The 17778-nt window shown below is 39.1% G+C and overlaps 1 protein-coding gene across 1 annotated transcript in view; it reads right to left on the bottom strand.

Moving 5' to 3' along the window:
• Positions 1-279: 279 nt before the first annotated feature.
• Positions 280-17778, bottom strand: part of LOC126484541 (E3 ubiquitin-protein ligase MARCHF2-like) — a 52159-nt gene continuing 34660 nt past the window's right edge. Inside the window, exons 3-5 of the mRNA XM_050108089.1 lie at positions 16020-16183; positions 15094-15308; positions 280-1348 (exon numbers count right to left, since the gene is read on the bottom strand). Coding sequence (XP_049964046.1) covers positions 1186-1348; positions 15094-15308; positions 16020-16183 — 542 coding nt within the window. The 3' untranslated portion in view covers positions 280-1185. The remainder of the gene's footprint in view (positions 1349-15093; positions 15309-16019; positions 16184-17778) is intronic.

Here is a 17778-nt window from a genome sequence, read left to right as displayed (position 1 = left end):
AGTGACACAACATGAGAACTTTTCTGTTACTACTACTACTACTACTACTACTACGAGAGGAATTTCGCGTATCCCAGTATCAAAGATTGTACTCCACTCCCACTGCCACACTACACCAGCATGAGTAACAATTTCATGTCCTTTCCTTCAGATTCAGGAAAGAATGCATGGAAGAGGCATTAACATAAGATCAGACACTCTTCTCACAGTTTCAGACATGGACTTTTTCATTTATTAGTGATTATGTCGTGTAGTTTATAAAGTGAAGCAACAAGCAGCAGCAGCTGCCGCACCACAAACTTCCAGAAATACAAGACTAAAAATTCCCTGAAAATGGAAACAAAGGGAATTCTCACTCACTCAACACAGAATGCAGGTTTGAAGCTGATACACAACAAAAAAATACAACATAGTTCATAAAATCACTATTCTTTCAAAGATTTACAAAAAAAAAAAAAATTGTGTACGTTTATCACAACATGATGAAACTAAAAATAATGTGGGTGAATATTATTACAGTATTTGCATGCAATACTGTTACACTTCTTTGTGCTCTTATCGTAACTCTGAAAATTACTGGCTGTTCATATCGTTAGTACTTTTTAGAGAAGGTAAGTGACATTTATAACATTTTGTACTTCAACATTGGTAATAATACTTACATAAGACAGGAATGACAAATCTGTACTGTTAAAAAGGCACTTAAAATTACTGATTAGAAAGTTAAAGAAATAGAGTCAAAATAGTTGTTTACACCTTCTAAAGCTGTCATTAATACTGGTCTTTTCACTTACATTTATCAGTCTAAAAACAGACATCACCTATAATAACACACAACTGTGATCTGCTGTTGTTTATACCAACAGCCAAGGCACTTCATAAAATATAACATGTATATTAATGTATAAAATCGTTAACCGTGTAACACAAGGCACAGAATATTAGAAGAACTGGAGCTCAGTTTAACAATACGCAATGGCTGCCTTAGGAGCTCTTACATCTCTTGGATCCCTGATGTCACTATTTGAAACAATCTGCCACCCTCCAACAAAATTTGGTGACATTGGAATGCTTCAAAACAGACAACTAGTGTTACATTAGTAACTCCCATATACATAATTAAAAATATACATATTTAAAAATATAGAGCAGCAGAAAATAAATAACATTACAAAAGAGTATCCATCATACGAAGACACTCATTTCAATATCTTCATGATGAGTAGCATTTCTGTTTGCTGGTGCATGTTGCTTTTCAATACATTCACTGAGAGTTTTCTTTCCAGTTAACAAAACATGAACTGTTTGATACTTCCTCTGCCATTCCTTCAGCAGCTTCCAATGATACCTGGAAATCAAAAGCAATAATGACGTCAGGATTCCCTTCATAATTCCTACTTATGGTACAAAAAATGTGAACATTTTATTACTACTTCTGTGCATTTAAATACATTTATCTAACTACATACATTTAGAAATGAATATACACAGAGTTTACTATATGCCTTTGGTGTCCTATATGCAGAATAGTGTAATGGAATGTCAACATGTGCGCACGCACGCACGCACGCACGCACGCACGCACGCACGCACGCACAGTGTGTCCATTGATAGTGACCGGGCCAAATATCTCTCTCTCTCTCTCTCTCTCTCTCTCTCTCTCTCTCTCTCTCTCTCTCTCTCTAACACACACACACACACACACACACACACACACACACACACACACACACAGTGTCCATTGATAGTGACCAGGCCAAATATCTCACGAAATACGCATCAAACAAAGAACGAAACTAGTCTAGCTTAAAGGGGAAAACCAGATGGCGCTATGGTTGGCCCGCTAGATGGCACTGCCATAGGTCAAACGGATATCAACTGCGTTTTTAAAACAGGAAGCCCCATTTTTTATTACATATTCGTGTAGTACGCAAAGAAATACGAATGTTTTAGTTGGTCCACTTTTTTCGCTTTGTGATAGATGGCGCTGTAATAGTCACAAACAGGTAAGTATGTGTATCGCTTAACATTCCGTCAGTGTGGACGGTATTTGCTTTGTGATACATTACCTGTGTTAAGGGGACCCGGAACGTCCTATACCTCCAATGTTAAATGTAAGGAACATTTTCTTATGAACTATTAACACCAGAATGATGAAACTGTTACAGTATAATATTACATATATTTAATACCATGTACCATATGGATTTTAATTTATTGGTGTTTTTTGGGAAGATATTAATTATTTTGTTACTGAAAATAATTGACATTTTTTGGCATAGTATCTTTGAAATAAAATCTGTTATCAATTATGTATCACAAAAAGGCTATGATACAAGGTGTATATTGGCACTGTTTACATTCCTTGAAAATTTAAGTCTCTAATAGTTTAGCAGAAAATGTTCCTTACATGGCAAAAAAGTGGACTTGTGGAAAACGAGTTTCAAAGTTTCACTAACATTTTAGTGGAGTCCAGCACCATAAGAGGGGATTTCACTGTCACTTGACATCTCCCCATCTAGCCTTCTTTTCACACCTTTCCTTCTTTGTCTGGCTTGCCTCTCACACTCCTTTTCTTTCCTTTCAGCATCCCATTTCTTCTCATTGTCTATCAACATCATTGCACTCACCATGTACTTTCCGGGCATCACATCCAGCTTCTTCAGCACATTGCACTTTATAATCTTACCATTGTTGTACGTAGCAATGGCATCATATACTCCAAAATGAAGAGTATGAATTTCCACAAAAACATTTTTTGGGATTATGGTCCAAATTACATTATTCACACTCTCATTTTGATTTTGTGTACGTCCATGGAGACATTTCTTCAAAAGTTCAGTTGCAGAAAGATCTCTGAAAATTGGTTTTATAGCCTTCATGACAGTTTCTGGTAGACTGTGATGACACTTGTATACATGTTCAGATCCCTGATATTTGTTGTACTTGCACCAAGAATTGGGTCCCTGTGGGCATAGTCCATGTAAAGGTTCCTCGTCAGTCGATAAGGTGTGGCAGTAAAGTGCCATTACAGCCTTTTCCATTGCATCAACACTGTGAGTATTTTGTCTTATTGCCAGTCCATAGTCTCTCTGCAATCTGTCGATTACCTCGTCTGTCAATCTTTTAGCTCTACCCAAAGGTTTTCCATCACTGGGTACTTGGCCTTTCATTGTGGTCTTCAGTCGATGCACCCTTGTTCCCATACATTTCTGAACATGACCTATGCACTCCTGTTTAGTAATGGTAACATCATTTCCATAAGATTTCAGCTCAGATACAGCAGCAAACAACTTCGAATCACCATCACCCAGTAACTGTAGGTATCTGACCTTGTACCACAGAAGAGAGCGACTGAAAATGTCTTTCACACCGAAAACTTCCATGGCCCCACTAGACCCACTGTAATTCCTTCGACAGTTTTCTGCATGCTCATCCTTCACTCTTTTAGGACACCTACAGTGCTTGGATTTAATTACAACATCTATAACTTTTGTAGTATCAGCACTTGTTGCCATTATTACCCCATTGTGTGAAGTGTGCCCGCACTTCTGCCACGTACCATTTAGTGTGACAGTCAGGTCCCGAGGATTCTGAACATTTGGAATTTCTTCCTTCACCGCTGTTTCTTTCATGGATTCCTGGGCAATATCTTCAACACAGGATCCAACAACCAAGTTATACTTTGAGAATTTCGATGGTGGTGGTGGTAGATTCATTACACCACAAAACATTGGAGCAGCAGAGTATCCCTTACCGATTGACCTTAGAGCATAAACACATCTAATATTTACACCATAGTACTTGCTTTTCTCACTATCAGTTTCACCTTGGCCTATTTCAATGTATTCTGAGTTCCAAAATGAAACACTGTAATGAAAACCAGTACAATGGAGACAGATTTCTGCTGCAAGTCCTATGTGTCGCTTGACATTTACTGACATACTCAATTTGCAACATTCCTTACACAGTACTGAACTCTCAGTCAACTTTGATAGCAATGAAATGTTAATTATTTCATTCACATTATCCTCACTACAATTCTCCAACAAACTGCAGTATTTTTCAGTTGATCCATGCAACTTCTTGCTTGCGTTAGAGACAGGAGTAGATTTCACTTCATGAATAACCTCACTATTTTCAGAATCATTTCTCCAAGGTCAGAGAAATTGTCACAGTTCCACTAGTGTACCTCGGAGAAGGCTTCTTCCTCTTGTAAATGCTGTTACTAAATCGAGGCATATTTGATAAGTTCCAGTTACACAATAGAAATACAACACAAATCGTGCAATAACCACCAAATGCTCAATGTAAACAACAGTATCCAAAGACTACAATATGCAGACAAAACAATTGTCTATCAAATCGTGTTGCCAACATAATATAAAGTCTTTGGAAAGACCGGAAGTTTTGAAAAACGATATTTTCAATGAGCATGTATCCATGGAAATTCAATGTTGCGACATGTCCACTACAGCACACTATTGAAAACAATATTTTCAGTACTTGGAGTTGAGCTACAGGTAAGATTAATATGTCATTTTAAAGAGGAAGATCTGTAGTATTTTATTTCACAATAAACTGAAAACCCAAAATTTCATCATTTTTAGGTTCCGGGTTCCCTTAAAATGGACTATTTGCCAATTGCGAAAAAGATCGATATCGTGTTGATGTATGGCTATTGTGATCAAAATGCCTAACGGGCATGTGATATGTATGCTGCTTGGTATCCTGCACAACATCATCCAAGTGTCCCGACCGTTCGCCGGATAGCTTCGTTATTTAAGGAAACAGGAAGTGTTCAGCCACACGTGAAACATCAACCACAACCAGCAACAAATGATGATGCCCAAGTAGGTGTTTTAGCTGCTGTCACGGCTAATCCGCATTTCAGTAGCAGACAAATTGTGCGGGAATCACGAATCTCCAAAACGTCTGTGTTGAGAATGCTACATCAACATCGAATGCACCCGTACCATATTTCTGTGCACCAGGACTTGCATGGCAACGAATCTGAACATCATGTACAGTTCTGCCACTGGGCACAAGAAATTATGGGACAATGACAGATTTTTTGCATGCGTTCTATTTAGCGACTAAACATCATTCACCAACAGCAGTAACATAAACCTGCATAATATGCACTATTGGGCAATGGAAAATCCACGATAGCTGCGACAAGTGGAACATCAGCGACCATGGCGAGTTAATGTATGGTGCAGCATTATGGGAGGAAGGATAATTGGCCCCCATTCTACCGATGGCAATCTAAATGGTGCAATGTATGCTGATTTCCTGCATAATATTCTACTCATGTTACTACAAGATGTTTCACTGCATGACAGAATGGCGATGTACTTCCATCATGATCGATGTCCGGCACATAGCTTGCGTGCGGTTGAAGCGGTACTGAATAGCATATTCCATGAGAGGTGGATTGGTTGTCCAAGCACCATTCCATGGCCCGCACATTCACCAGATCTGACGTCCCCAGATGTCTTTCTGTGGAGAAAGTTTAAGGATATTTGCTATCGTGATCCACCGACAACCCCTGACAACATGCATCAGAGCATTGTCAATGCAAGTGCGAACATTATGGAAGGCGAACCACTCGCTGTTGAGAGGAATGTCGTTACACATATTGCCAAATGCATTGAGGTTGACGGACATCATTTTGAGCATTTATTGCATTGATGTGGTATTTACAGGTAATCAGGCTGTAACAGCACGTGTTCTCAGAAATGATAAGTTCAGAAAGGTACATGTATCACATTGGAACAACCGAAATCAAATGTTCAAACGTACCTACATGCTGTATTTTAATTTAAAAACCTACCTGTTACCAACTGTGTCTAAAATTGTGAGCCATATGTTTGTGACTATTACAGCGCCATCTATCAAAGCGAAAAAAGTGGTCCAAATAAAACATTCACATTTCTTTACGTACTACATGAATATGTAATAAAAATGGGGGTTCCTATTTTAAAAAACCCGATTTACGTCCGTTTGACCTATGGCAGCACCATCTAGCAGGCCAACCACAGCGCCATCTGGTTTCCCCTTTCAAGCTAAACAAGTTTCATTCATTGTAGTTTTTTCGTTTGACGCTTATTTCATGAGATATTTGGTCTGGTCACAATCAATGGACCACCTTTGTGTGTGTGTGTGTGTGTGTGTGTGTGTGTGTGTGTACAAGAGAGTTTTTGCAATTCATTATGTGCTGCATGTCAAGGAACATTCCTTTACCCTGACGTAATTATGTTCAGAATTTGGAGATTGTTGGCCTAAACTGGTTGTTGATAAATACACAAACATTTTACAGTAGCTGAATTTAATCCTTGTGGGGTGGTGGTAAACTATGAAAATGGCAATCCTATCAGAGACATGGAAGACACCGTTGTGAAGTGGAAACAGTAGCATGAAAAGTTTTATTATGGAATTAAAAGTGGACCATCAAATAGTTGAGTAACTTACACCAGAAACTACAATCTTGTGCAGCAAAATAAACAATTCAACATCTGAAGGGCTATAAAGCCTCTGCTCGAAGACAGTATGTCTGAGGAGACGATTGAAGAAATGCGGCAGGAAGGTGGTGGTGTGCTGCATTCATCGTGTACATGAAGATAGGAAAATAGGAAGTGGTCACAATACTTGTTGAAGTCTCTTCATCCCGTTACACAAGCAAGGTGGAATGAGGCACTGCTCCACTAACTAACTATTGCTCCCACAACCCATACAAGTAAAATTTTGCTCTGACTCTTGAACCAGCATTTGAAGCCATACATTCAATATCATATACCCTCAGGACATCCAGGTTTCGTAGCAGGAAAAGGAACTCTTGCACAGATTCTCAAAATATGAAAAATGAAAAATTGCAAGAATTCTGAGATCCTGTCTTCCATCTGCTTCCTTGAATATAGGAAAGCCTTTGACTGTGTTATCGGGGAAAAGTTGTGGCAGATGCTTGCAGAGTTTGTGTCCCATCACATTTGACAGCACTGATCAGAATTCTGTACAATAATCATTTAACAGCTGTGGAGCCAAGTCCTGGCAAGTCTGATTTCTTTAGTGTACCAAAAGTTGTCAGAGGGGGTTGTGTTCTGTTCCCACAAAGTGTACAACATCTATGAAGAACATGTCATTAAGAATGATCTTGATGGTTCGACTAAAGCCATCTCAATCTGTGGTAAAATTTAACACACTCCAGTTTGCTGATGACACCACGCTTTTAGCCAGCAGCAAACATGAACTTGCTGTGCTACTAGCAAAAGTAAATGACATTAGTATATCACATGGCTTAGTCATCAATCTCAGTAAATCCAGACTCATGATGACTGGCTGACAAGTGCACAGGTTCAACTCACAGGCTGATTGAAGGAACAAGAAATCTTGCATTCTGTCACCTTCCTTTCGATCAACAATCTGAGACATGAGAAGCTATGAAGATGGATCATGCTGCATTGAGTGGCTATGAAGAAACTCGCCAAGACCTGGCAGAGCAGATTGATAACTGACACCACAAAGATGCAGCTTGTTGAAACGACTGTTTTCTGCCTTCTTTAATGGTTGCAAAACATGGACCCTTAAGGCCTGAGACAAGCAGCATACTAGTGCATTTCTGCATTTCAGCTTTGGTGCTGGTGCAGAAAGTTGCGCATAAAATGGAACGAACGAAGGCTAAATGTGTACATTATTCAACAACTCAATATCTCCAGCAATTATCTCTTCATGTCAACAACAAAATTCTCCAGTTCTCTGGCCATACTGTGATATAAGATGGAGAGAACTCTTTAAAATAATCTTGGAAGAGAAGATCAAGGACAAGAGACCAAAGGGAAGACCAGCAAGCAGGTGGCTGGATCAAATCAAGATCTTCTGTCTACCTCTTTAGCAGGCTCTAGGTTTGTGGGGTCACAACAATCGGCACTGAGCACAAAGACTTGTGATGACAGCAGCTTTTAGTGGTTCCGCGATGTCATTCTTGCAGTGTTAGTTTAGTGGCAGCTTGCATTTAGATAGGTTCTTTTAACAAGATGGAGATGACTATAAACCATACTGTGTGAGTAATTTGACACATGAAATAATCATGGAATTTACTTAAAACGTGAACCACTAATATTAATGTAGAACACTAAATCAAATACATTGCATGCATCTTTTCCGAAGCAAGATCCATTCACTTGAAAATTAACACTTTGTGTACCAGTGATTTTTGCCTGAAACTGCCAGTTTATTAATTTTGTTTTGAAGTATCAGTGCCTTTAGCATGAAACAACAACAGCTGCTGTTGTTGCAAGACAAATACATCTTAAGGTACACCGAGATACTTTTAGGAATGTTGTGCATTGTAGCACTCACAGCATTCAAACCAACAGTCAGTGCAGTAACTGTGCTACACAATTATAGGAGATTGTGGCATGTTTGACTTTTTATAGTGGCCATACTGAGATCACTGACAGTGATATGTAAGTATATCTAAAGTTATTGCAACATAAATCTGAGTTTGACTACTGTTTTTATGAGTTGCTTTGAAATGAAACCACTGGAGCAGTATACAACTATAAGGGGGTTGTTTGTGTTATTCCCCAGTTGATGATTACACGAATGTTTTGTCAGGATTTGTAAGGTGGTAGGTCCTCGAGGTACAGCAATATGCAAACATGAGAAGTAAGTTTAAACAGTTTTATTGACAAAGGCAGGTTATAAAACACACACGCTACATGCACCCATCATCAGTGTGTCTGACACCCTAATTACGGTCATATCGAAAGGCTCTATGGTGCTCTAAGAAAAGAGAGATATTCGCACCCGAGGCCATGCTAGTTAATACCGTGCACGTCGGCCAGTGGTGTACTCTGTGTCACCTCACACTGCGGCTGGATACGCATGTACTGACCAAGCAAATTGTCTGCATTCCAGACGGGTCGGCTGGTGAGCACTCCTTACGTACCGTACGGCTGCGTGCAACCCATAGACCCTTACACAACATTTATTAAATTTTATGCCCATTTTTTCTTGTTATTAAGACTTGAGTTGTTTTAGGAATTATGAGCTCACAGAAATTTCGAGATGGGGATTGTGTCCATGGAAAATATGAATTTGCTTTCAAATATAACACGACATGCTCGTGGTTGAAAATTGTACATTCCAGTGGCCAAACCACCTCCTCAAAATTAGTTTACTTTTTGCATATTTCTTCTTATAATCATTGCTTATTATTATGGTAGTATTTAATGTCATAAAAAATTTTAAAATTATATTGTCTTTCATATTGTTGGGACTCGAAGAGTTAATTCAGCATGAAAGGAAAAGATTACACAAAAACACTGTCACATATGTTAATAATGAAAGCAGATGTCCCTTTATTTGGACAAAAATGAAGTAATAACGCGATGATTATGTACACTTATGTTTGTGGAATGGGACCCTGCTGTCATTTTAAGTACGCCAAGTGGGCCTCATGTGGTTGGATCTATTTCTGTTGAGCTGTCTCATCAGCAACAAGAACCATATCCATTCATGAACCAGGTTCATCACTGCCACCCGAGTTGTCTGAAGGATACTTACAAAGACTATATTCTTAGATGTATAGTTTGCGAGCTTTGGGTCATGGCCCAATGTTTTCAGTGTCACACAAAGGCACATTCTTCTCAATGTATTTGGGACTGATGTCTGTAATTATATTTGTACTATGACTGCAGCAAAATATATATAGTGTAATTTTAAAATAACTGGGAAATTTAACAACTTTCCAATTCACAGCTGTGTGTTTTTGATATTTTGCATCACACACTTTGAGACCATAATGAACTTTGGTGAGTATGGTACTCTTTCATACTTCACTTTGTCCACTTAGACTGGAAAGTTATACTAAGAAATGATCCTATTTTAGAAAATAAGCAGACACTGTGGGTCTAGTTTCTGCAAATGCAGTTCGCAATGTCTGACTGCGACAAATATTGCAGCAGTGCTGGCACACAAGTCCATCTTTCGTCTATAAAACAAAACCAAATATTGTTCTCAATAGGCTTTTTGTAAAGTTCTTGAAGTCTGAAATTACTTTGGTAGAAACTGTTGGGCGTGAAAGGAAGTGCTCCATCGCAGCGAGGCCCTGGACGTGCGGGATATTTGTGTATAAGGAAGTGGCATCAATGGTTACAAGGATGGTTTCTGGGGGTAACGGATTGGGTAAGGATTCCAGGCGTTCGAGAAAGTGGTTGGTGTCTTTGATGAAGGATGGTTCTCGCTGCGATGGAGCACTTCCTTTCACGCCGATCACCTGCCACCCTACCTAAAACCTCTTTCCTCATTACCTTAGCCAGCTTCATCCTGACCCACAACTTCTTCACTTTTGAAGGCCAGACATACCAGCAATTAAAGGGAACAGCCATGGGTACCAGGATGGCCCCTTCGTACGCCAACCTATTCATGGGTCGCTTAGAGGAAGCCTTCTTGGTTACCCAGGCCTGCCAACCCAAAGTTTGGTACAGATTTATTGATGACATCTTCATGATCTGGACTCACAGTGAAGAAGAACTCCAGAATTTCCTCTCCAACCTCAACTCCTTTGGTTCCATCAGATTCACCTGGTCCTACTCCAAATCCCATGCCACTTTCCTTGATGTTGACCTCCACCTGTCCAATGGCCAACTTCACACGTCCGTCCACATCAAACCCACCAACAAGCAACAGTACCTCCATTACGACAGCTGCCACCCATTCCACATCAAAGGTCCCTTCCCTACAGCCTAGGTCTTCGTGGCAAACGAATCTGCTCCAGTCCGGAATCCCTGAAGCATTACACCAACAACCTGACAACAGCTTTCGCATCCCGCAACTACCCTCCCGACCTGGTACAGAAGCAAATAACCAGAGCAACTTCCTCATCCTCTCAAACCCAGAACCTCCCACAGAAGAACCACAAAAGTGCCCCACTTGTGACAGGATACTTTCCGGGACTGGATCAGATTCTGAATGTGGCTCTCCAGCAGGGATACAACTTCCTAAAATCCTGCCCAGAAATGAGATCCATCCTTCATGAAATCCTCCCCACTCCACCAAGAGTGTCTTTCCGCCGTCCACCTAACCTTCGTAACCTCTTAGTTCATCCCTATGAAATCCCCAAACCACCTTCCCTACCCTCTGGCTCCTACCCTTGTAACCGCCCCCGGTGTAAAACCTGTCCCATGCACCCTCCCACCACCACCTACTCCAGTCCTGTAACCCGGAAGGTGTACACGATCAAAGGCAGAGCCACGTGTGAAAGCACCCACGTGATCTACCAACTGACCTGCCTACACTGTGACGCATTCTATGTGGGAATGACCAGCAACAAACTGTCCATTCGCATGAATGGACACAGGCAGACAGTGTTTGTTGGTAATGAGGATCACCCTGTGGCTAAACATGCCTTGGTGCACGGCCAGCACATCTTGGCACAGTGTTACACCGTCCGGGTTATCTGGATACTTCCCACTAACACCAACCTATCCGAACTCCGGAGATGGGAACTTGCTCTTCAATATATCCTCTCTTCCCGTTATCCACCAGGCCTCAATCTCCGCTAATTTCAAGTTGCCGCCACTCATACCTCACCTGTCATTCAACAACATCTTTGCCTCTGCACTTCTGCCTCGACTGACATCTCTGCCCAAACTCTTTGTCTTTAAATATGTCTGCTTGTGTCTGTATATGTGTGGATGGATATGTGTGTTTGTGCGAGTGTATACCCGTCCTTTTTTCCCCCTAAGGTAAGTCTTTCCGCTCCCGGGATTGGAATGACTCCTTACCCTCTCCCTTAAAACCCACATCCTTTCGTCTTTCCCTCTCCTTCCCTCTTTCCTGATGAGGCAACAGTTTGTTGCGAAAGCTTGAATTTTGTGTGTATGTTTGTGTTTGTTTGTGTGTCTGTCGACCTGCCAGCACTTTCATTTGGTAAGTCACATCATCTTTGTTTTTAGATATATATTTCCTACGTGGAATGTTTCCCTCTATTATAACTATATATATATATATATATATATATATATATATATATATTTCTGGTTACATTTAGGATCTCTGTTATTGTTTTGGTGGCTAGCATGATCAGAGTTATTGTTTATATGGATTTGGTCACTGAGTGCCTTTTCCATTGCAATGGTTCTTTAATGTGAAAGTTTCGTTGCAGTGTCAGGAGCTTTTTGTTGTGATTATTCACTCTGATAGCTGCCATTTCACATTCCATGTTGGATGGTTTGTGTCTATGTTTTATCAGGTGTTCAGTGAAGGTAGAAGGCTATTTTCATATTTCCGTCTTCTTATATGTTCTTTATATTTAGTTTTGAAGTTCCTGCTTGTCATCCCCAAATACAGTGATTTACATTCGGGCACTCTAGCTGGTATACAACCCCTCATTGGTATTTATCTGGTTTGTCTGTTGTAAATGTGATTGGACTGTGTTTCTTGTTCTGTAAGCTTGGAATGTGTTTCTTGTTCTGTAAGCTATGTGTAAAACCCTGTTTCTCTAATATATTTGCTATCTTGTGTGTTGCTTTGTGTTTGTATTTAAGAGTGTTCCATTTTTTTCTGTTACTCATGTCATGAGTGTTGCTGTTTTGTGTTCCCATGTGGGCTGTGGTGTGTGTGGGGTCCTTTGGTATTTGTGTTCTCTAGTTGTTTTCATGTTTCTTTATTTGCATTTTAATTTTTTGGTCGAGTTTTTGTAAAATATCTGTTTTAACCATTGTTTGAGGCTATGAGTTGTATTGTTTGTAATTCTTTTTTGTATTTTTCTTTGCTGAGTGGGACGTTATTTAGTCTGTGTAATGTGTCGTCAGACCGTTACAGTACAAAAAGTTATAGTACGTATAGTTTTTGTAACAGTCCGGAACTATCAGTTTCTTAGGTCACTGTCACAAATTTCCGACAAATTATTTATAAAAGAATGAAAAACTGGTAGAAACCAACCTAAGGGAGTACCTATCTGGGTTCTGGAGAAATGTAGGAACATGCAAGGCAAGCAATTATCATAGGAAGTTGACAAACCCATGATTAAGCAGTTGCCTATTTAGAAAAATCATTTGACTATACTGACTGGACTACATGCATTGCGATTTTTAAGGTGTTAAGAGGCAAAATACAGGGAGGAAAAGGTTGTTAATAACTCATACAGAAATCAGTCTGCAAGTTGTTAAAGGGAAGCAGTAGTAGAGAAGGGAGTGAGACAGGGTTGAAGCCTATCCCTGATGTCATTCAATCTGTGAATTGAGCAAGCTGTGAAGGAAACAGAGGAGAGCTTTGGAAAGAAAAAGTTCTGGGAGAAGATATAAAAACTGACATTTTCTGACAACGTTGTAATTCTGGCAGACGCAAAAAAGGATTGGAAGAGCAGTTGAACACAATGAATAGTGTAACAGATATCAGCTTAACATCAACAAAGGTTAAACAGCTGTAACATAATATAGTCTGCATCAGGTCACCGAATGAATTAGCTTAGGAAGTGAAACACTAACAGAAGTAAATAAGGTTTGTTATTTGGGCAGCAAAATTCTGAAAATGGCCAAAATAGAGAGTATGTGAAATGAAGACTGGCTACAGCAAGGAACTCATTTATGAAAATGAGGAATTTATTAACATCTATTATCAATTTAAGTGTTACACAGTCTTTTCTGGAGAGTCACTTTGTACAGAAGTGAAACATGAATAATAAGCAGTTCAGAGAACAGAAGCTTGTGAAATGTTGTGCTACAGAAGCAATAGGAAAGATTAGATGGGTAGGGTGCATAATTAATGAGAAGGTATTGAATTGAATTGAGGAAACAAGAAATTTATGGCTTAACCTGACCAAAAGAAGCAATCAGTTTTAGGAGACTGAGGCATCAATGAATTCAAGCAGAAGGAGACTAACGGATGAATACAATAAGCAGGTTGAAATGAACGTAGGTCACACCAGTTATTTGGAGATGAAGAGGCTTGCATACGATTGACTAGAATGGACAGCAGCATCAAACCGGTCTTCTGACTGAGGACAACAACAAATAAACTATTTACTTACTGGTCCAAAACTCCTGTTTGCAAGTGGTCCACTGTTTCAGTCTTATGTTTACTATATTGGAATATGACTTCCTAAATTCCTTTCAGTATTAATATCTGTTTTGTCATGATTTGACAGACCATTACTAATTTTCTCTCACTGTGTTGTTCCTCTACAGGAAGAATTATGAAGATATATGTGACTGAACTACTGCTTCTCTGTAGCCTAATTGGGAAGTAGGACCACATTGGTTTCATTAACATTGTTACCTACGAGGACAATAATACTCACAAAAAACCACAGGATGAACTTCACTTTTCCTGATGAGCCAAGTTTGTCACATTACCTAGTGCAGCAAAAATTCTTTATTTTGCTTTAAAAACAAGTTTTTTGCCGCACTATTTATATATTTACTCTTAGTGATAAAAGTTATGGTTCAAATGTCTCTAAGCACTATGGGACTTAACATCTGAGGCCATTAGTCCCCTAAACTTAGAACTACTTAAACCTAACTAACCTACGGTTAGCACGCACATCCATGCGCAAGGCAGGATTCGAACCTGCGACTGTAGCAGCAGCGTGGATCCGGACTGAAATGCCTAGAACCGCTCAGCCACAGCAGCTGGCGATAAAAGTTACATGGTGAGCTCATTTTGGCTTTTTGCCATTATTGGCTCATCATTGTCATAATTATTTATTACTTAGATGCACATTCGAACATTCCTGTACAGTTCTCAAGTACTTTAACTGTGCAATGTTTAAATATCAATACTTTTGACAAACATGAGATGTGGCATAAATGGCGACTGGCACCATCTGTCAATAATGCTTTGCATAAAAATCCTATTGGATATAACCAATTACAGGAGGTGCAACCATATCTTCTTTAACATAACTTATGTTCTGAGATATGTATAATGTAATATAGTTGAGATTTATCAGCAGGTCATCTGCTTTACTTCTAATTCACCACTGGCATGACATTCAAGAAAAAAAGGAAATTAATAGTACAAGTAGAATATACAATAATTATATCTACTACAGAAGTCTTGCATCAACTGCCACAAAGATTCACATACCTTGCTGTCACGCCACACCACAGGAGGAATACCATCAGCAGGAAACAACCAACCACAGCAAGACCTACCCCTTCCCATGCTCCATGGCTCATATATATAAAGGCGCCAAAACTGCATATATAGACGGAGGCAAGACTTAATGGTGTAAGTAAAGCAAGACACAGGAGATCCCCCAACACTGTTTTTGCTCCCATTTTGTCATTGCTCTTCAACCACTGGAATAGAAATTTCAGATTTTCTGTAATGTAACCTACACTTATAAATAGTAATACATTAGTGACCAGATGGATACATTTACACTGACACAGTACATCATTACTGGACATGCAGCCTAGTTTGATGCTCTACAAAAGGGTCACTGCAAGTGATCTAAGGGATCCTGCCTATTCCACGGCTCACAACATCCTCATGTGAAGTGTACAGTTAGATTATGTTTGTAACAGATATTCTAAAATCTGCTACCAGATATTCCAAAATCTGCTACCACTTATTTATTACTCCTGTTCCCAACTCTTGCAATCTGTTGCTGCTGTTTGCACTCCAAAATTTCCCTAACTGCAAGTCTACCTGTCTCAGTGCAGTTAAAAACTGTTAAATTTTATACCCTCAGTGGATGCACATTTATTATAGGACAATTTGTTTTTATCAGTTTTGTCATCTCTCCCACGTTCTTTGATTTCTCCTCTACCCTTTAACTCCAGAATGGGTTCCTTGTTAAAAGTGCCAAAAAACAGAAACTAATTTTTATCTAATTTATTTTTGTAAAGCTGTTACACCCTTCCCTATCAAAGAGTAGAACTTTTAAGCTATCATTCAGATTATGTTGGCCTCACATAATGATTACTGAGCATGTAAAACAGTACCTTTTGTTGTCTGTGCTAAAACTATCACATTCAAAGTACCTGATGACACAAAATATTGCTCACCTGCAAAAATGAACCAGGTTTCCGTACAATTTTGAATCTAAATTGGCATATTTCACATTTATCTGTGTTTGAAGTTGACAGCCATTTTTCAAGGCAACTAATATGAATCAGTCCTAGTGCCCCTAAACAGTCACATGGACAAATTAACATTCCAGTCTTGTCATCTGCAAAATAAAGAAATAAAGGTAATGTTAACTAAGATGGTGGATACATAAGGTAACCAAGGTGCAACAAAACCAATCTTACAGTCTTGTTTGCAGGTCACAATTACATAACTGGCAAGAACGTGGTCTTGCTGTAACTTCTGTATGTAACTCAAGAACATAGTGATGCTATGTTCACGAAGTTGCTAGCCTTACATGGAAGAAGAAGAAGAAGAAGAAGAAGAAGAAAAATTATCAATTCAGGTGAATTAAATAATAACAAATTATGTACAATGCCAACTGCACAAAGAATACAGCACTCATTGAAATTTTATCTGTCTCTGTTCACTAAAGGCAGGCAGGCTCAAGCATGCACACGAGGACACATGTGTCTTAAAACTGAGTGCTGTCCTGTGTACAGATTTCTCCCTAAATATGTACTTTCTGCTAAAGCAATCACTGAATGACAATACTGTTTACTGGGAAAAAAAGTATATTCAAGCTCATCTAAATGATGGGCAGCTAATAGATGGGATGGCTGATAACATATCCATTACTGAAGAGAACAGCTAAGTGATGAGCGAAACTATGGAGGTTTCAACAACAGTATATTGAATCATTCAAGACAAATTTTTCAGATAAAGGACTGAGGAAGCTGTGTGTATCAGCTTCTTCTGCAACTTAAATAGTAATAATTCATGAGGTGTTTCCTATAGGTTTTTTACTTCTTAAGGAAATAAAGATGAAATTTTGCAATCTGTTATAGAAGGGGGTGAGATACTGAATGTCTTCCAAGGAACAGCTCAATGTCTCGGCACAAACTAGCACTGCTGAGGAGGGGGAAAGCTTCTCAATCCACCAAGAAAACAAAGCCAACACTATAATGGAAGCATAAAAAAACAGGACAATATTAAGAAAAGAACAGTTGCTACTCTCAATATAGCAGAGATGAGGAGTAGCAGATATGCACTTCAAAAAGACTTATCTCTGGCTGCTTTGTGTGTGTGTGTGTGTGTGTGTGTGTGTGTGTGTGTGTGTGTGTGTGTGTGTGTGTGTGTGTTACTGCTTACAGGACTCTTTACGTTACAGCATTACAGGCTTCCCTGAGATAATTAAAACTGCTCTAATACAGGAAATAAAATAAAAATGAAAATAGAATACTATAGTAAAACTGAGGTTAAAACCTAAAGAGATAGAAAGTTATTTCACAACAGAATATAAAAAATATAGATATCTGAAACACAAAACCAGTGTAAGTAGGCATTACATCTTCCATCACGAGTTTAGACATAACATTTGTGTGCTCACAAAATTTTGAGATTAGCTGTGCTGCCAGTGTACCATTTACAGCCATTCTCTTTGTCACCTTTCTATAACTGTCTCTAAAGAATGATATTAGTGAACATAACTGGTTGCTGTATTCAGCTGTTTCCACATTAGCCTATTTGGTTGCTACATATGTAACACTGACACTGTTTTATATTTTTCAGAGGTAAATGCAAAGAATTGCCCTTTGTGCTGCTTCAATTTTTATTTACAAGGACTAGTTTCAAACTGCCTACCAAGCTATTTTCAGACAGTACATACTTTCAATGAATGTCTGTAGCATAGCAGGG

Source organism: Schistocerca serialis, chromosome 6 (assembly GCF_023864345.2).
Source record: "Schistocerca serialis cubense isolate TAMUIC-IGC-003099 chromosome 6, iqSchSeri2.2, whole genome shotgun sequence".
In the NCBI taxonomy this organism is placed as follows: Eukaryota; Metazoa; Arthropoda; class Insecta; order Orthoptera; family Acrididae; genus Schistocerca; species Schistocerca serialis.
The sequence above is the reverse complement of the archived record's forward strand: the minus strand, read 5'-3'. Positions and strand labels throughout refer to the sequence as shown.